Below are 23,689 nucleotides of genomic sequence, written 5' to 3'. Positions count from 1 at the left end.
ACTTTTTTCTGTACATGCCGTTGCCTTGTTTATTCTGTTACCACATTCCCAGAACGTTCTTTTTCGGGAAAATAAGATATTTTAACATTCAGTTTAAAAAATAACTCGCCATGCAGTGAGTTTGTCTTTGTTTCTACAGTTTATTTCGCACTTATGTTTACATTGCTAATTATAAGCAATGGTTGTCCAAATAAGAAGTAAACCACGACTATAGGTACATTTATTTAAGCTATTTATGTTATGTACAATACAATATGTCAATAAATAATTTGATTTGTTTTAGGCTCTTCTACTCTTGCTGAAAATGGACCAGAGGAAAAATGTGTGATTGACCCGAGAAATAGAAATACCCAGCAAGCCAGGGACAGTAAAGTTCCTGATATTTCTTTTACCAGCGAGAAATGTCATCCTCAAAGTACATTTATCTTTCCTACCAGAACCGACGGAGCTAGTCGTGGAAGGAGAGTGCGGCATCAGTGGTTTAGCGATTACGGATGGCTTCACTATGATAGTGTAAACGATAGTGTTTTGTGTTTCTTGTGTAATAGGGCATGCAACATGGTGAGCAAGGAAGACAGGCCATGGTATAGTGATGCAGAATTATAATTATTTATGTGGGCTTCTGCTCCTGGAAGGATGCGACAGCAACATTTGCAGGTCATCAAAGGAGTACATTCCACAATAAATGTTTGCAGCTGATAATAAGCAGGGAAAAATTTGTTCCGGTCGTTTCTCAAATGTCAGATGCTCATATGAGGGAGCAAGTGAAAGCTCAAATCTGCTTACTTGCTATGATTAGCTCTATTCGTTATTTAGTGCGCTCTGGAAATGCTGTACGAGGTCACGAAAGTGGCACTGGTAATCTTGTCATGCTCTTAGAAGAGAGGAAATCAGAAATTGAGGAACTGGAGCTGTGGCTGTGACAACTACCTGAGTCCTGAAATACAGAATGAAATAATTGAGATTATGACTCACATGGGTTTGCGTGAAATTGTATCTGAAATTGAAATTGCTCCATGGTTTTCGGTTATTGCAGATGGCACTACTGATTGTGCTGGTCAGGAGCAGTTCTCTGTATGTATCAAACTTTAGTTGCAAAATAGTTATTTGTAGGATTTTACAACCCTCATGATAGCAAGGGGGCGACACTTGCTGCGCCCATTTAGGATCTGCTTCTACGAATCAATCTTCCAATTTCTGATCTCAGAGGACATTGCTTTGATGGATCTGCTAATATGTCTAGAAGAGAGAAAGGATTTCAAAAGATTTTAGAGAGTATTCAGCCAAAATCTCTTTATGTACACTGCTTAAACCATGCACTTGACTTAGCCTTGCAAGAGTAGCTCGTCAGAGAAATGGAATGTGCGATTTACTCTGCTCAGTTAAAGATGTATCCAATATAATTTTGGATTCGGCAAAAAGGAGAAAAATCTACGAAGATATTGTTTTGCCTCCTTGTAAAATTGGAGTTGAAGACGAAGATGTGGTCACTGTAAAACCATCTCAACTTCTTTCTTTCTCTGTGCCCTACATGTTGGAGGGTCAGGGTTGATTCACTTAAAATATTCAAGAAAGAATACAAGCGAGTTCAGAGAACTTTGGATGCTATCAATGACAAAAAAGGAACCATTTCTGATGAAAGAAAGTCCGCTGTGCGTGTATGGATTGCCAGGTTGAGCAAATTTGAAACACTTTTCTATCTTAATGTAAGTATCGAGGTGTTTAGTCCTTGCGAAGAACTGGCTCGGGCTCTACAAAATCCACGTATCACTGCTTCAGGTGCAAATCATTCTGATCTGTTGGTGATTAGAAAATTGGAAGAGTTAAGAACAGAAACAGATTTCAACAAAATCTACCAGCAGACACATGAAACTGCCAAGAAGCTTGAGTTGAATGTTTCAGTGGAGCCCAGACAGAAAAAGTTGCCACAACGCTATGACCATTCGTCCATGACAGAGCCATTAGCCAAAATACAGGCGACAGACAGTCTTCGACTAGAATACTATCAAATCATAGATCTCCTTAAGAACAAGCTGTCGGACCGATTTGAGCAGAGTGGGCTGGAACAACTATGTGAACTCGAAAGGCTTATGATGAATTCACTTCAAGGAAGGGTACCTACACATGTTGAATTAAGCACAATACTCGGTGTCTTTGCCGAAGATTTCAATTTAGACAGTCTCCTTACACAGTTGCAGTTATTGAAGAATCTTCCTGGAAATGTACCCGACACTTGTGCAGCATTCGCTGAAAAGTTGGGTAAAGAGAGTGATACGGCTCGTGTTTGCTCGATCAAGTAACTCGACTCATGATACTCATCATGACTGTGCCTGCTCCAGCCGCATGTGCAGAGCGTTCATTTAGTGCACTTCGTCGTTTGAAGACATACTTGCGATCTTCAATGTCCCAAAGACGTCCCACTCATTTGACTTTGCTTCATATCCATAGTGATAAAACTGCATCAATAGACATCAAGTCGGTTATGAAAAAATTTGTCTGCCGCAAGGTCGAGAGAAAGAGCATTTTTGGTAAAGTTTAATTTTCCAGTTGCTACTAATCAATACATGAAGTCTGGGTGCTGTAATAATTCTTTCCTTTACATCAAAACTTGTGATGCCATTTCTAGTAGCTGTGTAGTTGTCAATGAAAAAATACGGATTGTTCGTACAAATAATTCTGATAATTTTGAGAATGTTTTTATGTATTGTAAATTAAATTATGAGGAACATAAAAATGCTATGATAGTAATATGTTGAAAGGCTCACTATTCCGAGTTTTGTTATATTGTGATTTGACTGTGTTATTTTGTCATATAACTTATCATAAGATATTTAGATTTTCAGATTTATTAATGGTCAAGCAGTTTTTCTGTCACGTTTTAAATTAATATTCAGTGGACACTAGGTACACCATATGCTTGTGTCAATACATTCTGAATATTGGCATCATCTAAGAATATTTAATTAAAGGTGTGTAACATTAATAGTTATCCTGTCCTGATATTCAAATGAATTTTCAGAGTGGGCAATGAGTGGGATAATGACGTCTTTGTTAAATTGTTTACTCAAGGCTCAGCCTCACTTAAATATTTTATTATAGCTTGTTTTGATTATTGCAGTTCTTTGTTAGCACATATTAAGAAAATGTAACTATAGCTATAGATAGTTGGCAAAATATGTTATCTCACAATACAAATATTAATCTTCAACCACCGTCATGTAATTATTATGCAATTAGTGAAACATATTTTTAGTTATAAATACATCTTTGCCTTTTCTACAGCTCTAGATAACTTGATTATATCTGGGGACTAAATTTGAAGGTGCTTGTAATTTATGTACTCTGTGCAGTGGGAAAAATCAACAAATTGCATTTAAAATGATTTCTACGAGGCGGAAACTGAAAAGTGAACACTGTTTTGTGATGCCGAGCCTTAAGTAAATTTGTTATAAAAAAGTTAAAATTTCTGCTAGTAGTACATTCTATTTTTATGTACGAAAGATGCTTAAATAGCACCATTTTGCTCCTTAGAATACAATTTTTTATACCCGGGGAGAGCCCCGGGACACCCCCCTTGTTAAATCCACCACTTAATAATGATACTCTCATTTCCCCTCCCCAGCCCCCCCCCCCCCCCCCAATTAAATATTTGCTTTCTACGCGCCTGTTCGTGAATATCTATATTATATTTTCTTTAGTGTATAATGTATCGCATACCTGCCAACTTTCCAAGATGAAAATTAGGAAGACATTTCAAAATGTTAATTTTTCACGTAAAAGACATGCGGAAATTTTTACTCCATGCCACAAAAATTACTGTGATTAAAAATAATTCTAGAAGCAATGCTAAATAGCCTAAACCAACCATTTATCACATAAATATGATGTAAATTAACAGAAAAGTATATAAACAGCTTTTTCATTGCCTTTTAACTTAATTTGAGGTTAAGCATTGCGATTTCAAAGAGGAGGCTGCCGCCTTCTTCGCTTTCTTCAAAAATTCTGCACTATAATTCTGTTCATAACATACACCAGTTTGTCTTGACTTGAGGATAGAAATTGCTTCCAGAGTTTCATTTGACATTGATGACCTGAACTGTGTTCGATTCTTCTTAATTAAGCTGAAAGTACGTTCACACTCTGCGTTACTGTGTGGGATGGATAAGATTGATAACATTACTCTAGCTATCCGATTATACTTTGCCACTCCATCTACTCCTCGAATACTGGCTAACTGAGACCATTTTATATCTTCACTTACTTCTGTTGCACAAATATCTGAAATGTCGTTGACCTGAAGAGTTGTGAACTGCTTTTGTATTTCGTCTATAGCAGCATTTTGCGTTTCCCCTTCCTTTATAGCAAGCATAATAGGAAATAATTCCACAAAATAATGGACAGAAGAAAAGCTGGCATTCTCAATGTTACTGAGTTGAGCAACTTCTGCATGTTTCAATACCTCATCTTTTAAAGGAAACTTGTTGACAATGTAATCGCAAGCTAAGACAAAGTACTTACGAACAGAAGAATAGAAAACTATTTTTTCTTTGTCTTCCAGTGTTTTCACAATGTTTACAGCCTGATTCCCTACAACTAAATCAGCGTCTTCTTTCTGATTCTCAATGGAGTGGTAGTCGAGTTCAACTAGCCTACACAAACTACACCCAAGAGAGAGCCACCTTGTACTAACGTGTTTCAAAATATTTTTTGCTTCCTTATTATGAAGCTCTTGGAATTTGTGGAATCTGTCTTTTCTCTTCGCACTTTTTTCTAAGTAATAGAATATATCCACAAGTATTTCATCTATTTTGATAGGTAAACCCCCTACAGCTTTTTCGGCAGCCAGATTAATTAGATGGCAAATGCATCCTACAACTATGAGATCATTTTGCTTTTCTTTTAATACAGCTGCAATGCCGTTCTTGCGACCTACCATTACAGCTGCATTATTACAACACAATGCTATACAATTCTTAACAGGTACTTTCTTGAGTTCAAACTGTGAAAGCACTAAGTTCCCTATATTACGTCCGGTGGAATCACCCTCCAATGCAGAAATGGACAAAACTGTGTGAACAATTTTCTGCTGCTTTTCATCATAGAATGTGACAACAATCGGGTAAAGTTTCACATTTGAGTCGTTACTACCATCAGTAGCAACAGCAAATGGTCCATTTTGTAAACAATGGACCAGGTCTTCTGTTTTATCAGAAGCCATTTCACTTACAATAGCTGCAGTTTTAGTTCTGGCACACCCGTACTTTTTGACTATCTCTGAGTTTGGAAACATTTTCCGTAGCAATGCACCTGCATGATCTGCCGCAGTCAAAGGTATATTATGCTCTACCAAAAAGGCCGTAAACAGGCACTGTGCTTTTATCACGTCTAAGTCGGCATTTCCCGTTTTGACAAAAAAGTTGATATTTTCTGCCTTTCTTCCTGGCATTTCACATTTGCGGCATGTTTGGCGCTTCGACAATGAACCGTTATGTCCGTTTTCCCACCATGTGCTATATTTATGTCGGAATGACAAACTGTACAGTAAGCAAATATGTCACCCTTTACAGACTTCTTAATAAAAGAGAATTCAACACTGTATACTTGATTATACACTTTCTGTTTTTTCGTAGTACTCATTTTTACCGAATTTAAATCAAACAATAACCTGAGAAACAGATTAACGGCTTACCTAACAAAAAACTCGTGCCTCCAAGGCCGAAACCATAATAAATAAAGAAACTAAACGTTACAATACCAAATTACGCTGCACAAATGGTATACTGCTACATTAAAAAATAGTCTTTAAATCAAATTACATCACGCATGAATTAACTCCGCTAAAACACCGCCATCTTAACTGCAACTAATGAAAACAGAAAACCATCAGCATCAACAAACGGGATAAAACAAACGATACAACAGTATCGACACATACTCTAATGTAAATATATCGTTTCCTAAGGTTCACATCGATATATCGATTACAATACTCGAGATAAATCGTTCTGGTACGCATAACTTATTAAAAGTTGTGGAAAATTCGTACAAAATAACACTTGTCCGTAAAATCGTACAACGAAGCTATTTTTCGTACATTTTCCGGGAAAATCGTACAAGTTGGCAGGTCTCGCCGAGAGCACCACTTCGTTAGCCACGTTTGTAGGAAATGTTGAACTCTCTTGTGATGACTTTCTGAAAGCATGTTTGCAACTGTGTACTGCAAACCAGCTGTAGAGTCATGAAATGTAACAGAATACAGGTACACTACACCTGAAACATTTCCAAACGGGTGCTGAAGTTTACTAACTAACCCTCCTGTTGCATCTATCATAATTGATGGGTTCGACTTAATTTTGCAGTACTCTTGGTATACAAAAAGGTGTGCTGGTTTCCAGTAATAAACATGAAATGGGTCTAGACCTATTTCCACTATACTGATGTGATACTCGGCTGAATATTTAAGTTTACCAATAGCCAATAAAGGGTTATCATCAACGCGCCTCGATGGCATATATTTTAAAATACTTTTGTAAACGATTACATACTTTCTCATATGTATGCATACTTTTGTCTTCTTTCACATAATATCGCAACTCTAAAGCTGGGTCCGTATTAACATTAAAATTGTGAGAGTATGTATAGACATTTCCAATAGAGTTAATATCATATTTTTTTAGTTATCATAAACAAATGATTTATTCTTATAATCCCTTTAACTCATTGTCATACACTAGAATATCTACGATCAACGCTTGATTACAAGTCTTAAAGACAGGGACTAACTGCGAAATATGGGGCACAAACTGAGCGAAAATCGTTGAAAAAATTCTACATTGATAGCTCATCAACCAGACTAGCAAAATCATTAAAATTTGCGGCAAAAACTAGCACAAACTGAGCACAAATCACTGACAAAATGTAATCCTGATCGGCGGAGGTGGGGGAACTAGCATGTTGCCAGCCCCACACTTTAATTAATTAATAGCTCATTAACCAGACTAGCAAAAACTCTAAAATTTGTGGCACAAACTAGCACAAACTGAGCACAAACGAGGGGATGACCAACTGCCACTGTGTCAGCGCGGATGCCCCACGGGGACACGCCACTGGCATGCCAGCTGCCCCCTACAACACCGCCAACAACCGGGGCCGGCGAACGCTTCGGGAAATGGAACCCCGAGGGCGGGACACTAGGATCCGCGCCTCCGACGACCGCGAGACGAGACACGCGTAACGGGGGAGACCCACCACCGGTCCTCAACCAATTGTCCCGTCACCGGGATAGCCTAATCCGCATTCCTGTCGAAGTCAACGGACGTTCGGCAGCTGCCCTGGTAGATACGGGCGCGAGCCATGTCTTTGTGGCACCACACCTCGTACTGATTCGGTGGGCGCTCTTCCTCCAGTCGTTCGACTTTGATGTGGAACACGTCCCGGGCACCGAAACCAACTTCCCGACCTGCTATCGCGGGAACCCGACATGCACATCGAGATCACTGACAAAGACGACTGGGAGGGGATGCTACCCCCCGGGCCATATGGGAGACCGGCACACTCGGACACGACATGCACCCGCATCACCTCCGGCATCCCAGGGGACGAAGAACCACCCAACACCGTCGCCGACGTCCACCGCCGGGTGTGCCAAGCGCAAGGAACGTCGCAAGACGCCGATCGACGTCGACGACAGGCCACCGCCGGGGAACACGAGGCGTGGTGCGTACAACATAGGGTGGTGATGACCCGGACACCCGGGGGAAACTGCGACTGGAAATCCTACATCCCACCAGAGGCACGGGAGGCGACCTTGAAGTTTTTCCATGACCATGACCTCGCCGGGCACCCGGGAACAGACCAGACGCGATGGGCGATAGGCCAACACTACCACTGGCCTGGCATCACCCACTATGTGCGGGAGTACGTCCGGGAATGCGAAGTCTGCCAAGTACGAAAAGCCAGGAGACGGGACGGAGAGGAGCAACAGCGGCCAAGGGACCCCACCACCGCCTTCCAGACCATAGCGCTGGACTTGATGGGCCCTTACCCCCGCACCCCGCGCGGAAAACGTTTCCTACTGGTAATAACGGACTTATTCACACGGTGGACAGAAGCATACCCTTGTGGTAACTTAAGGACCCCCACGATCACCATAATCCTACTGAGGGAGTTCCTCCCGCGCTGGGGCTACCCCCAGTCCATCCTGATGGATAACGGCAGTCAGTTCCTGGGCCGTCACTGGAAGACCTGGTGCACCGAGCATTAGATTGAACACCACACGACACCCGCCTACCACCCCAGGGCCAACCCGACAGAGCGTCGTAACCAGGAACTGAAGGCCCAACTGCGCATCCGACTGGGGGAGGACCACACTCGATGGGACCTGCATGTAGCCGACGCATTGTTCTGCGTCCGACGGCGCACCAACGCGGCAACCGGCCTCATGCCGGCGGAGATGATACAGGGGCTCAACCTGCCCCTACCGGTTCAGTGGGCCACCCACGGTACCCCGCATCCGACAGAAGACACCGAGGAGCGCAACCAGCGCCGCGCAGCCGCGCAGGAGGAAGCACGACGCCGACAGAGGGTGTACGCCGAGGGTATCACCCCCGTAACCAACCACCCACCACCCGTCGTGCGGGTGGGCGATCAAGTGTTCGCCCGGGTACACCCCCTCTCGGCGGCACCCCGCAATTACTGCGCTGGGCTGGCACCACGATGGGGAGGGCCCTACACCGTCTAGAAACGTCTAGGGAGGACCACCTACCTGGTGCGTCTAGGCGGACGACGAGTAAAAAAGATACATCGGGATGACCTACGCCTCGCCAATCTACCTGGGGGAAAGCCTTCCTGAGGAAGGCACCCCACCTAACCCCGCCAGAAAACCGACGCAGGAGGAGGCGGAGGACCCCGACCGGACCCCAGCACGACGCTGCCCCGAGCCGCCTCATGCCGGCACACTCGCCGACACAGCGCCGCCCATTGACTTGGAGTACAGGGAGGAGCCAAGGACGCAATCGCACCGCCATCAACGACCACCGCGCCACCTAGAGGACTACGTTCTGGTCAACCCACAGCAGGAGACCGCCGGCACACCCACGGACGACCTCTCACGCGGCCTGGGGATGGGAGACACGGAGGAATCGCGGTCGACAGGAGGGTTGAACGCAAGCACGTTCACAGACACGGCGCCGCTCGTTGACCTGGAGTACGAGGATGAGCCGGGAGCGCGACCTCACCGCCACCGACAGCCGCCGCGCTACCCAGAGGACCACAGCCTGGCCAGTACACAGCGAGGGCCAGCGGGCACGCCCACGGACGAGCTCTCACGTGGCCTAAGGGCGGTCACGACATAAGATATCGACATCGCCAGGACGATAGCGGATATCGCAGAACACAACCAGACCCCGACACAGCACCACCTCGGACCGCCCCACTCGACCCCGTTCGCCGACGCAGCGTCGCCCGGACACCCGGAGTCGGAGGACGAGACGAGGACATGGCCACACCGACGGCGACACCCGCCGCGTTACCTGGAGGACTACGTGCTGAACACACCGCCAGGGGAGACGGCGGATACATCCGCGAGCTGCCTACCAAATGACCAGGGCACGGAACAGGAAGAGCCACAGCCGACGGTGGAGTTGGTGGACGAGGACCCGAGCCCGGAGGGCGCCCCACTCCGATGCCATCCCTGCGACGACGACCCAGGGACCATAACCATCACCGAGTTGCCCTACAGTCCTGGCAACCCCGAGATGGACAGCGACCCGGGAACGATCCCACTGGTAACGGAGCCAGAGGAGGAGTATGCGGAGAACTACGAGACGCCTCGCAACAGCCCACCCGGCATCCCGGAACGAGAGAGGCAACCATACCATTCGGCAACCCAACCAATAGAAAAGAGGGAGACCGTCACACATGGAACCCATACCGTAAATCACGCCCCGGGTAACCCCGCCGGCGAGCGACCACGACGGACCCGCCGAGTCCCAGGGTACCTCGCGGCCTACGACCTGGGGGACGCCTAGAGTAAGCGGGTTAATAACCCTGTCCCCGAAAGGTCTGGGACAGTTCACCATGCGCCGTGCCGCCGCCCCCTGCCCAGCTGCCTCCGCAGTCGACCGGGCGGCGTGCGCCGCGCCGCCCTTCCATGCGCCGTGCCGCCGCCCCCGGCCCAGCTGCCTCCACAGTCGACCGGGCAGCGTGCGCCGCGCCACCCTTCCATGCGCCGTGTCGCCGCCCCCAGCCCAGCTGCCTCCGGAGTCGACTGGGCGGCGTGCGCTGCGCTTCCCTTCCAGGCGCTGTGCCGCCGCCCCCGGCCCAGCTGCCTCCGCAGTCGACCGGGCGGCGTGCGTCATGCCACCCCACCGCCGAGCGTCACGACGCCGCAGCTAGGGGAACAGAGCGGGCCCTACCAGCCGCAGTCGGGGCTAGGTGTGCCAACACGTGGCGGGACCAATAGCAGTGCAAAGTCGGGCTTCTCCGAGGGGGGGCGTTTGACGTCGTCCGGTCGGAGGCCGTCTTCAAGCCCGACTTGCGACCGCCCGTACTTAGTCCCGCTAACGAAGCGCGCCTCTAGCCACCCGGTCGGAGTCAAGTGAGCTTCCCGCCACTCCGTACCACAAAGGTAAATTGCGGTAATTACTGAGGGCTCGAGTGCCCCTCGCGTAAAGACGAGTAATTAAGGGAGCCCAGTAATTACCCTAATTTTTACAAACTCATCACAAGAAAAGTGCGTCGTAGGAGTGTGCCACTTACTTCCGTGGGGAACTTGAAATCACATGTAGTAAGTGCTCCCTTTGCGGCCTTCCGCCTAAACTAATTGAATGACTCTTCCATCATCATTTTCCCCCCCGTTCTAACTTGTCTGTAACTGCTGGAGTAGTTGGTTAACTAACAGTCTCCAACTTGACTCTCCTTCCTTTTAAGTACATTTAAATACAATTAATGTAACTACGATTATTATAGGCCTTCCGCCATTAGAATTAAGCCTTAGTAGTTATTGTGTGAACATTGTAGTGGTTATGAACTCTTTAAGTTATCTTTAAATAAATATAACAGTAAACGGCGAACTTTGGCGCGCGGGATCAGCCTACCTCTCCCCCGCGCCAAGGCTAGCACGCCACTATCGAACTACTTGCGAACCGGGCCGGACGTCCTGAGTGCCACGGGAAGCCATCTTCGCTTTGCAACCACCAAGTAACGCTGGTAAATATAGTCACTAACCAAACCTTCCTTTTTCAGCTTCCCGTGTGCGTCCGCGTTCATTTACGGTGCAGGGCTTAACCCGGCCGCTCCAACTTAAACTGGGCGACGCGACTCCGGTCCACCGCGCAGTGTCTATTTACGGTACGGGCCGACTCCCGCCCCTCATTTACTACAAGTAATAACATCGCGCACATAAGTGCCGATGCTAACTTCATGGGCATTCGCAAGTAATGTAACACGGACCGCGGCTCACACAAGTGACCCGGCCGCTGCTAAGAACAAAGCTTACGGGATTGGCCGCCCCCCTTCCCCCCATTGCTATGGGTGTAAATGGTGTAAGGGCGGAACTTTCAAGTGTATAATGTAAAGTATAGTGCCTCTCCAATTGTGTGAACTGTAACGTGTAACTCAGTGTTCACAGCGCAAAAGGGGCCAGCCCCGAATAAAACCCAGTAACGTAATCAATTGTGTTCTTCCGTAGTGTTGTTTGCCCCCTCCAGCTAGGGATCAGTGTACTATATTGTGTAAGGAGAGTACTGGATAACTAGCTCTACGAAAAACCCCCTCTTAAATTCAATCACAGCCGAAGGCCTAGTGGTCCACGCCGGGGCAGAAAGTATCCACGCCCAAAACCATTGGTTAACGACTGTGCTAGCCTGGCACCCACCAGAACATACCCAAACACCACCACTTCCCACTAGGCCCCGCCCAGGTCTCGCAGCCAAGACCGCGGGTGACGGCAATGTATATATACCAACCTTTGATGCAAGTTATTATTTATTATTTACTTTTTCCGAAAGACACTTCTTGTAGAACAATTATGGGTATTATCTTAACTTAACAAAATTACATGTTTTGTTATCTTTTAGTTTAGTCTCTCCCATATAAATTTTCTTTTTATCACTATTGTACTGATACTGATATGTTACTACGACACGACCATGTTATGCTAGACTGATGGGACCCAAACGTAAACAAACAATTTGTTTTTTTACAAACACAAGACTGCATGAATGGCAAATGATAGTTGTCAACACACAAGTGCAAAAGTAAATACTTAGGTTCTTAACACTACTTTGCCCAGTTTGCCATGAATTTAAAACTTAAATATGGAGACTGACCTGTAGTACAAATAAACAATAACAATGGGTAATTTTCCAAGAGATTTTAATAATATTAAGAAAATGAAGGCAAATCAACAACATAACATTGGAATTACATTTAAACTGGCAGGTTCTGACAATGGCTAAAGTTCTCTGAATCTCTACAGGCACAATGTGACTAGCAAAATGTTATTGAAAATTCAGGATGTTACGATGGGCACCCGGCTCGACAACAGTCCAATTCAAAATTCAGTCTCTATTTTTGTCTCCAACACAACACGTAGATGCAGTTTACACATTAAATAATGGTGGGGTTTGCTCTGGGCTAAAACTCTGTCGGTAGGCTATTTCTACCCCCAGGACCTCTGGGGGGACCGCGGACAGTTACTCTTAGCTTGTACAGTCTCTGCTATAAAACATCTCGTAGCGGGAATCACCATGTAAGATGAGGGGAGTTTGCAGTCCAACAATGCGCTGGCACCAACTCAAGGCGACCACGCCTTACCTTGCGAATGCTGCGCTGGCTCCGCAGTCCCCAGTCCGTGTGACAGCTGTCCCAGGGAGTGCGTTGAGATGCACCAGTATGCACCACACACTTCAGGTCACCAGAGCACTCACACGAGGTGTAAGTTCCGGCGCGCGCATCGTTGTTTCCCGAACCGCGGACGCGTTGGCCAATTCGATAGATACAGTTCCAGTTCAGCTGGCAGTATTAATAATACCGAAACTTCAACGTATTTGTCGCGATTCCGCAGCCTGGAATCGTGGGTAGCGAAAACTTCCCACGCGAAGCGACACGATCTCCGACTCTGCACAGCGGACTGACTCCCCGAGAATTTTTTTTTCATAACCTAAACTAAAACTAAGTGTATTTGGGAGGGGTCTGGATTAGGGACAGACTTAAGTGCGTCTCAGGTCGAAGCCTATTCGCTCTAATCATGCAGGGGTTAGCCATGCGGGAGAGGGTGCATGCATCGTGTGCTAGGAGGGGATTGGCCAGCCATGGCAGCAATTGGCACCATGACTAACTCCTCTCACTGACTATTCTAGGCTAATACTAGATAAGTTGGGCCCAGGTAAAACCTGCATAGACACAGGGAAAACCCTGGGCACTTACATGCGGTATGCAAAATTCATGCATTATTACATGCGGGTTGGCTACGGGAGTAGAAGGATGGCTCAGGAAGAAGAGTTGGAAGAGTAGAAAATATCTTTTAAGCAAGGGCGGGCACTTGGACATTTCTGTCCGCATTTGGGGTTTTTGGGCATGACTGATTTTTATGGGGCGACTTTCGTCGTTTCCCACCAGGCTGCCAGCCAGCCAGGTTTGCTGAAAGAGAAGTACATGTTACAGCTATAATTATATGGCCGCAGCACCCAGGTTGCCCCAGCTAACATGGCCATGTATGCCCGACACATTGAGCTGCCAGCCTGGGCATGTCAATCATTGGCTAGTCCAATGTTGCATATTTGCACCGCAGGACGTGGTCAGGCACATGGTCGGACACCTATTAAACGAGGGTGAGTCTGCTCACCTAATAATTAAAGAGTAAGTTACTATAATAATTGCTGGAAGTGTTTGTGTATTCATTAGAGCCCCGCTGGGCCAAAAATTCATTAGGGCCCCGCTGGGCCAAAAATTCGTTAGAGCCCCGCTGGGCCAGCTTGCTGCTGTGTCAGTGTACTGGGAGGTGCGGGAGGACTTAATTCTGCTACATCGTGCTGCCAGCCTGGGCATGTCAATCATTGGCTAGTCTAATGTTGCGTATTTGCACCGCAGGACGTGGTCAGGCACGTGTTCAGAATTTAATTAATGCTAGTATTAAAGCTTAATATTATTGTTTAAAAAATAATATACTTAATACTAATTTTGGAGCTGCCAGAAATACAAGTGTCGAGCTGCGCGATTCTTAGGCAGAATTTTCTCGCCAGTCCGCAACCACAGAGTTGGGGTCCGGGCTCGGCTGAGCGATTGGCCGGAGCTTCCAGCCAATCACGGGCCACTACGGTGGTCGGTGCGCCAGGATGGATTTTGGGCGTTTGTATTTTTGTGTTTCGTCGGGATCATAATTCCCGAGTGAGGAAACATGCGGATTTAAACTATTTACGCATTTCTCGTAAAAAGTTTGTGTTGTACGAGTGTAAAAGTCTTGCAAAGTTTCCGACTCGGTTTCACGATGCAAAGCTTCTACAGAGCAATAGTGTGGTCCGTCTGTAGCGATTCGAATACACCTGTTCTGAATTCGCTGTAATTTTAGTAAGTGTGTAGGGGCAGCTGTTGCCCAGACAGGGGCTGCGTATGTAATTATTGGGCGAATGAGAGCTCTGTACAGCAGTACGCCTGTTTTAACCTTGCTGCCGCATCGCCTGCTCATTACTGGGTATAGTGCACTAATCCTACCCTGCGCTTGCGCTCGCTTAGTGTCAATGTGGTGGCGCCAAAGTAGCTTTCTATCCATGTATACGCCTAGATATTTCACTACATCATTGTGCGGTATTTGTTCGTCAAACAAACGTATTTGCGGCCTGTGTTCTGCGGGCGGAAGGTTTTTGCGGGTAAACACAATAGCCTCTGACTTAGTTGTGTTTACTTTAATACGCCAAGTCGTGCACCATCGCTCAAGCTCAGTGAGCGCGACTTGTAATCGGTTTGTAGCTAGCTGTAGATTGTGGGACCTGCTATACAGCACTGTGTCATCTGCATAGCAACCCAGCTTGACGAGGCGGTGTGCAGGGCGTGGCATGTCACTAACATACACATTAAAGAGTACAGGACCTAAGATACTTCCCTGTGGGACACCTGCTCTAATTTGTTTGAGGTCAGATAGAGCTCCTTCAGTAAATACTCTAAAGGTTCTGTCTGCTAAGTATGACGCGACTAACTTAATATAGCAGTCGGGAAATCCTGTTTGGTAGAGTTTGTGGATTAGCCCCGCATGAAATACTCTGTCAAATGCTTTTTCTACATCAATAAATGTAGCAACTACGTAGTCTTGTACGTTGAATGTGCTTGTTATTTCCTCTGCCATGCGCACTAGTTGGTGCACTGTCGAATGTGTACTGCGAAAGCCGAACTGTTCATTCGGCAGTATGTTGTTTTCGTGAATGTGTACATTAAGTCGGTGTAGTATGATACTTTCTACGACTTTAGACACAGTGCTTAGCAGACTGATAGGTCTGTAGTTCTGTGGCAGTGTTTTGTTTTTGCCTGGCTTGTGGAAGACTATAACTCTAGCCTCTTTCCATTGCGAGGGGAAAATATTTAACCTAAACATAGCATTTATGCACTCGGCTAGATATTCTAGTGTTGCATTTGGGAGTTGTTTGAGAACAACAGCCTGTATGCCGTCATTCCCGGGAGCTTTGCGCGGCTTCATTTTTTCGATAGCACGCTTTATTTCTTGTGCCTGTGTTAGCAGAGGCGCAGAGATTGTGGGTAGTCGCAGTTTAACGCGGAGTTCGCGGTAAATTTGCGCTGTGAATAGCCTATCGCAGGGCTGCATGTTGGGCTGGAATGCAGTTTCCAGTGTGTCAGCGAAAGCTTGTGCCTTGTCGCGGGGCTGAAAAGCTACGCCATTGTTTGTTTCAAGGGGCGGGATTTTTTCCGATTTGTTTAAAAAACGCTTCGTCATTGTCCAGGCACTTCCGTCCTGGGTGTCGAGTCGTGCGATTTTTGTTTCCCACTGGCTGCTTCGCCAGAGTGAGATTTCATCGGAAATGACTGTTTGTATTTCATTGATTCGGCGTTTCGTCTGCTGTGTGCGACGCCGTGTGTATTCGCGCCGCAGTCGATTTTTTTGTGTAATCAAGCTGCTGATGTATTCTGGCAGCTCATCGTGTGCTAGCCTAACCTCCTTTTCTGGGATGCACTGGCTAATACCATCCTGGATTTTTTTTGTTAATTCTAAAATCGCGGAATTTAAGTTATTGCTGTTTTCTATGTTAATTTCGGCAGTGTCGGGGAGATTTATTGTCAAATAGTTTTTAAATCTTTGCCAGTCTGCATTTTTATAGTCCCTAATTTTTCGTGGCGGATTTGAGTCTACGTTGGCGTCATCGAAGATCAAGTGGCCTGGGAAATGATCCGATGACATGTCGTGTACAACCTCGAGTTCGAATCCCATGTTGACACGTTTGTTTAGGGCAATATCTAAAATATCAGGCATGTCATTCTGTCTACCAGAGTCATGTGTGGGCTCGGAGGGAGCATGTACATGGTAGGTTTTGGTGAGTTGGTGAGTGTACAGTAGTCTGCCGTTCGCTGTAGCGCGCCTGCAGCCCACTCTATGTGTTTGGCATTAATGTCTCCTTCAGCAAGGAAGCTCGGGGCCGCCCTATACAAAGAATCCAGGTCCGCCTCGCCGAGGGACCTACCTGGTGGGGCGTACATTGCGATTAATTTAATCTGTTGTCAATTAATGTTTAAATTTATTCCTATGGCCTCGAGGTGGTGAAAATCAGGGAGCTGGCAAGCAGTGTGTTTTACACTAGTGTGAACAGCAAGGGCTACTCCGCCAACTCATGCATCTCGGTCGCGCCTATATATGACATAATTTAGTATTGTTAATCTGTCTGTCGGTACTAGATGTGTTTCGTTTATCGCAGCTATTTTTATTTTATATTTATCCAGGTGGTTGATAAGTTCCGGTAATTTATTTTTAATGCCGCGTGCATTCCAGAAAAGGAGGGAATGTAACTTATTCCTAATGGTTGCATTTGTGCTGCAATTCGGTGCCGAATTACTGCTGGTCATTAACGACCTCAGCAAGCGCACACACACAATCCATGGTGGCACGTATTTTGTCGGCCATGGATTTGGAGGTGTCTAGCCAGATGACTAGAAGCTGGCACAGAGGACCGATGGTACTCTGCAGTCGGGTGTTGCCTCTGATGGCCTCGTGGGAGTGGATGACCGCCTGGATGTCCGCGAGCTGCGGTGCCTGGGCGCTGGTGGACGGTGTCAGCTGGGCAGTTGGCAGCTCTGGTGCTGCATCAACTGCCATTGCTGCCATGGGTTCGGCCTGCGGCTGTGCGGGAGCTGGCGTCCTCTTCGCCGGTGTGGGAGCTGGCTTGGTGGCTGCCAGCTTGTCCTGGGCAGGCTGTCGGGGCCTGTCCTGGGCGGGGCGCGGGGGCTTTCCTTGGCCGTTCTTGTGGCCCGTGGGATTCTTCTTGAATCCCTTCTTTCGCTGCCACGGGTTGTTGGCAAGCACTGGGTAGTCCAGCTCATTGTGGCTGGGCTCCCAGTGCTGCTGCAGGGGCGTAAACCGGCTCCCACTGGCCTGCGCCAGATAGTCGCCGAAGCTCGGTGGCAGAGGGCCCCAGGGTTTGTGGTGTCCCTGCGGTGCCCGCTGTTGTGGCTGTGGCTGCTCAGTGGCGCGCGTGTTGTCTCATGTGTCGCGGCGGGACTGCTGCTCCCGCTTCTTGCGCTCTTGGGGGGGAAGGTGCCTCCATGTCTCCTTCTTGTATGCACTGCACCCCTTGAAATTGGCGCAGTGCGGTTCCTCGCAGTGAGCACACTTTTTGTGCTCCTGCTGGCCCCCATGCGGGCAGTCGGTGGCGCAGTGCGGGCCGCTGCACCATCGGCAGACTGGTGCCGCACCGAATGCTGCGCCCCAATGGCCTGAAGGGCCTTAATCGCGCGCGTGTAGTCCGCGATGGTGGCGGTGTGGATCATAAGTTCATCCTTCCCGCGGTTGGTGCAGGTGAAACGTTCAGTGAGTGCGTTTTTGAGTGCATGGTACACTCGCGGGTATTGGTGCCCCTGGTCAAGGAACACAAAGAGTGGCTTGATGCGAGGGGCCTTGGGCGCTGCCGCAGGTGGCTGTTGGAGGGAGGGGGGCGGGGCCCGCCTGCTCGGTCGAGGAAGAGGCCGCCATCTCGTGGTGCGACCTCTTCGCTTTTTTCGTGGCGACTGTCTGCCAGACGCCTTGTGTGTCTTCCTCCTGAGGGGAGGGCGTTGTTGAGTCCATTTCAGTCATTGTGTCAGTTCCTCACACTCTAGCGCACCCACTGACCATCCCCCGGGGCTAAGTTAGCCGGGTTTAGGCTAGGCTGTAGGGGATCTAACTCCCCGGGTGTCACAGAGCTCGTTGGTCGTCAATACCTTTATACCTTTACCTTCACAGCACAACTGTTACCGCCTGTGCGCACGAGGCACACAGGCACCTTTCAAGGATATTCTGCTGCCGGCTGTGATAGCACTGAGAAGTGCTATCAACAACTGAACAAGCTAGACTGCTGGAGCTGCTCCGGGACACGTCCGTCCTCTACCAGGGCGCAGCTGGAACTCCTCTCCCCGATAAAACGCCGGGCGGCTCTTTTATACCTCCGCCGAGCGTCACCAGCGGCCTCTCCTATTGGCCCGTTTTTAAGTTCAGGCGGTTACCGATTTCCGCTAATACTCAACTTAATTTCTTAACGGGAGTTCTGTAGTTCATAACATCCAAAATGTGTAGAAACGTAAATTGAATATAAGTTTCACTGTAATTTAAACACTTTAAATAAATATCAACATTGATAATCTGGCGGAGGGCGGTCTGGCGCTGGTGCGCATGCGCCGTCACACTATCACTTCAAAAGTAGGCTCTCAGCACCGTCCCAATATTTACCAACACCGCGGACCATTGTTGACTAGGCCCCCTCAAACACTGTTTATAGGTCCTTAAATAAATGCCCTACTGACCATATATATATATATATATATATATGTGTGTGTGTGTGTGTGTGTGTGGGCCGTTGTATCAGTACATTATGGTATAAAGTCCATTCATACAATGTAATACACACTTTTTACATTTTTTGTTTTAAACTTAACTGCCTGCGAGTGCGAAGTGGAGGCAGAAGAGATGGTTCTGAAGATGTAGGGGCAGAAATGAGACTTCTCCCCAAAAAGTAGAGCTTGAAATTATTACTTAGTGTGCATCTCATGTTTGCTACCCATCATTTGAACCCCACTAATAAACAAATATTTTCACAGTGGTAAAAAATAGGGCAAAAGGGTGGAGGTTAGGGGCCACAAAGGGCTAGAAAAATGCTCAATAGGAGCGGAGTTGTAGATACTACTCACCAGAATTTGGGGGAGTTCGGTGGTATATAATCCATCGGAGAAGCAGTCGGTGGGAGCAGAGATTCGGAAGCAGTAGACCGAACTACAAATTAAAACCGAAAAGAAGAGAGGAGAAGAGGGGTAAACCCCTTTATTCAGTGAATAGATTCCATGTGGCAGTCGGAAACTTTTTATCTCAAGAGACATGGTAGAATGCAGAAGAGCTGGTTGTAGTGCCACTCGCGATCAAGAGGGAGTCTGTCTAACCACTCCTCACGAGGGCCTGAAGAGTCATCTATTTGAAATGCCCAGGGGGCTTAAAAAAAGATGGGCGTAGAGAAAAGAAATGTGGGCGGAGATACGAGACATAGGGAGGAGTAACTACTTCCTGCATGGCCAGTGGCTCCATCCAAGTGGTGGGAGCACAAACAAAACAAAACTTTGGCATCGTCCGATCAAAAGTATGCGCAGGCGCCGATAGATAGTGCGCTGGGATGCGGCAGTCGTTCGAGGAGCTGATTGGAAGGGGCTCTGGGAGTATCAGAAGAGGAGTTAAACAAATCTTCTAGTACTCAGTGGACTTATAGATCGCGAAAGATGTTAACATGTGCCTGAATATGCATGGGCCTAATGGTATCACCCAGGAAGAGGGGGCTAGAAAGTAGGGATCTGTGTTCTTGCCACAAGTTCTCAGAGAGACAGCAAAAAACCGAGCGGGTGCGGGGGTGTTCTTGCACTGTGCTGTGCAGACAGATACACAACACCAGGCATGCTCCAGAAGCACTAAAACAGAAGCTGGGCGGGCACCTGACCGAATTCGCAGAGCCCAGCCGATACTCTACTGCCACCCATGACAAGGCGCACTGAGCTCGGCTGTAGCCTCGAGCTGGGAAGTCATCCGAAGACACGGTGGTTGGGAGAAATTACATGCCGGTTCGTGCAAAGAAGTGAGAGAAAGTGGAATCGGACAACTAGCTCTACATGGGACAGTAGCGCATTGGGCCAAAGTGCTGGGACACCATCTAACACGACTGGATAAAGTTTAAGTCGAGAGGATCAACAGGAGGATATTAAATCTGTCCCTCTTAATACAGTCAAATGAAAAAATAAATAATACAACTAAATTGTCCGGAGAAAGCACAGATTGGAGGCACAGTGCAGCGAGGCGAACAAATGCCACCACCAATGGATCAATTGTCATCTTTGCGATAATATATAAGGATTTTATTGTTTTATAAATATATTTTGTTAATTCTGTATGTATACATGCCATGTGCAAAAGTGAAGCTTTAAACCCTGTTTATAGCTTAGTCGCGACACGATTGCTTATTATTTCATCAAAGTCTGGTCCTGTGAAAACATTAATTAATAATTCCATAATTATCAAATACTATTATTAATTGAGGAGTAACAACTCTGGTCGAATGTCACTTGGACGTGCTTTCGTAGCACTGCACTCACTCGCTCCGAGCCAAGGGGCGTTCCCTTTCCACATGTGCCACATTGGCCTGTGCAATCGAAGGAATGTTCCACATTCCCTTAGCAGCATAGAGGGATCATTTCTAGTTAGGGTAGTAGACAAAGAATGGAAATAAATAAGTACATTTTCGGTTGCTGTTTCAATTGACATGTTGCGATTCTAGTGTCTAGCGCAGACCAAATTTAACATTACACTAAAAAAACTCTGCAAAAATGTTACTTCTTACGTTAGGTACTACATGAACTTTAAGGCAGGCTCATTAAGCGAAATTCTGGTTAGAATCAGCCAACACCTAACATTTAATAACTCGTGACTCGAACTGGTTTCGTGAGCCGTGAATCTGGATTAGTTAAATAAATTGCTTGTTTTGGGCGACAGTTGTATGAATGACTGAAATACCCTAAAAATTATGCTGGAGTCGGTAGATTGATAGACCCAGCGGTGCGGTCATATTGTGGGTTACATTTAAAGTGGTCGGGATAGGCCCGGTTCCACAAAAATGAACCAACGCATGAGAAGCTCTATCAGAGGATTTAGGTTGGACTAGATGAATTATCGAAATGCAGGCTCCCCACAGGACAGCGTGCCCGTCCTGGGTTGTGGCCTAAAGAAGACTGACGAGAGATGGCACCCGCACCAAAACAATAATAATGATTTACGTAAAACTTACAAGTTAAACATAACACAATGCCCTTAAATAAAATCTGGGGTGCGAAAACACATTGCTGAGAGTGTAAGTATGCTATATTTGATCTTAATTTAAAATCATAACTCAAGTTGTATGCTGTATGTTACAGTTGTAACTACTCTTTTGTTGTCATTTGAATGTCTTAACTTTAATTTGGCAGCTCTTTTATCTAATCATAAGTTTTTAGCGCATATCGCACTTTTTTTGTCAATTGGCATAGTCACGTTCTTGAATCGTGCGGAGTGGCCTGAGATGCGTTCCGCCAGCATGAACTGGTACTGGCAGGGGGGAACCAGGGTCTTCTGCCACAGATGGTAGAAAGTCATCTATAACAGTGAAAGTTGTAGGTCAGGTTTTGTGTAGTGAATGGTCATGTTTGCAGGCTCGTACCATGGTGTGTTTTTATTATATAGTTTAATATGTTCTCACGTGAGCGTGTAATCAATTGTAACATGTCGACCTCCAACCATGCGTACAATAGCCTTCGGCTCCCAGTATCGTGTAAAGGAATCAGCATTTTAATTTCTTTTGTGTGATAGCTTATGACTATGTAGTGAGGGCATGGGTCATAATGCCTTCATACTGGGTACCGTTAGGTTTAGCTTTGATCTTGAAAACCACCCTATGACATAATGAGCATCCATTCCAGGATTGAGTCCGGTCAGGTCCGAAAGCAGCATCTGCACAAGTGCTACGTTGTAATAAAATGGCATTTCACTTGAACCTCATGTTTAATTCCATCATCATTAGCATTGCGTTTTGAGGGAACGGCACCCTGGTGTATTTTTGTCTGTGCCTCTACCTACTGCCTTGTAGCCAAGTGCCGAGAACCCAAAGTCTCAGCGTGGACAAGCACACAGCTCCCATCATATCATCCTGGCAAGGCGGCAAAGCGTCAACCCTTTTCCTGCTATTCATTGCTACGAAGCAGCCTACCTGCACATTTCCAGATTGGTGGTGCCCAACCCCTCTCCTTTCCCCAATCCCTACCAGATGTGTGCATAAGGGGCGAAGTCATAGTGCGGTATGTGCCTGGACTTGGAATGCAGGACGCATGTCATCTGGCAGTTACCTGTCAAACACCCTCCATATACCCAATATTCTGAACCCTACTTCTGCCGTAGGGGGCGGCCGAACCTCTTGTGTAACTTCCTCTAGTAGCTTCCTGGAGTCGGAACAGGGCCCTGGTTGCATCGTGAGAAGCTTCCAAGGCAGGGTGTACATAAAAACAAGTCGACCAATGACGAGACAAGAGATTTCTCCATCCTGACAATAATCTTTATACTGTAATTTCCTACACATTTCCACTGCACCTCAGGGATTTATTTCCCTTTGTCTATGCAGGTTTTACCTGCGCTCAATTTCACTAGCTAGTTGTTTAGATTTCAGATAAATATACAGGTTTCCATGGGATTGTTTATTATTTCTGTTTCATAGTTACGATTTTGCAAGCACAAGTGCCCGACACGTCCCCCATTGAGGGACATTTTAATTCATGGGATTTACACCTGTGTGAGATATGTACATAGTCATGTCATCAATTTGTACCTTAACTGGCCAATCCTCTCTGTGCACAATGCATGCAACCTTTTCCCTGCATGGTTAAACCCCAACACGACTAGGTATTTAGGCTTCAGCATGAGATGCATCTAGGTCACTCCCAAAAATGGACCCCTCCTACAAATGTATTTTTTTTTAAATTAGGTTAGGAAATAAAAATAGCTGCACAGAGATTGGAGTCCTGACGAAAGCTTGGTAGCGACACTTGCGAGAGGAGTTGGAGGCGATAACAGCGAGCAGTTGAGTTCTCTGGCAGTGAGTGACGTGCAGTTGTCGAGGTGGAGTTTGTGACGCAACACAGCGAGTGATGGTGGACTCGCATTTGTGGACAGTGGTGTGTACACACACCAGAGAGGGTGTGTATTTGATATGTAAATGTTTTATCATATCTGTACACTGGCCATATTCTGGCCTACATGCAAGCAATAAGAAGAAAACTTTAAACTATAACTTAATTTTATTCTTTTTTTTTCTCAAACTAAAATAAAAGAAATATTGAATATGAGTAATAGAAACAAATTAATAATACCAACTAAGAGTGATTAAAGTATTTATTTGTTACATGAACTTAAAATTAGTCACTAATGTTCACGTAATCTAGTCAT

The 23,689-nt window shown here is 46.5% G+C and overlaps 1 protein-coding gene across 1 annotated transcript; it reads left to right on the top strand.

The window, feature by feature from the left end:
- The first annotated feature begins 8,807 nt into the window (after positions 1-8,807).
- LOC134540952 (uncharacterized) lies at positions 8,808-20,223 on the top strand. Its single transcript, XM_063384040.1, has 4 exons — positions 8,808-9,282; positions 9,391-9,865; positions 10,061-10,597; positions 20,106-20,223. Exons 1-4 carry the CDS (start codon positions 8,808-8,810, stop codon positions 20,221-20,223), a joined length of 1,605 nt encoding a protein of 534 aa, XP_063240110.1.
- Positions 20,224-23,689: the final 3,466 nt, after the last annotated feature.

This window comes from Bacillus rossius, chromosome 17 (assembly GCF_032445375.1).
Source record: "Bacillus rossius redtenbacheri isolate Brsri chromosome 17, Brsri_v3, whole genome shotgun sequence".
NCBI lineage: Eukaryota > Metazoa > Arthropoda > Insecta > Phasmatodea > Bacillidae > Bacillus > Bacillus rossius.
The sequence above is the reverse complement of the archived record's forward strand: the minus strand, read 5'-3'. Positions and strand labels throughout refer to the sequence as shown.

Coding starts and splice junctions, on each gene's coding strand:
- LOC134540952 (XM_063384040.1), top strand. CDS start 8,808: ATGACCTACGCCTCGCCAATCTACCTGGGGGAAAGCCTTCCTGAGGAA. Junction 9,283..9,390: donor AGAGGACCACAGCCTGGCCA/GTACACAGCGAG, acceptor CGGATATCGCAG/AACACAACCAGACCCCGACA. Junction 9,866..10,060: donor GGCATCCCGGAACGAGAGAG/GCAACCATACCA, acceptor TGTCCCCGAAAG/GTCTGGGACAGTTCACCATG.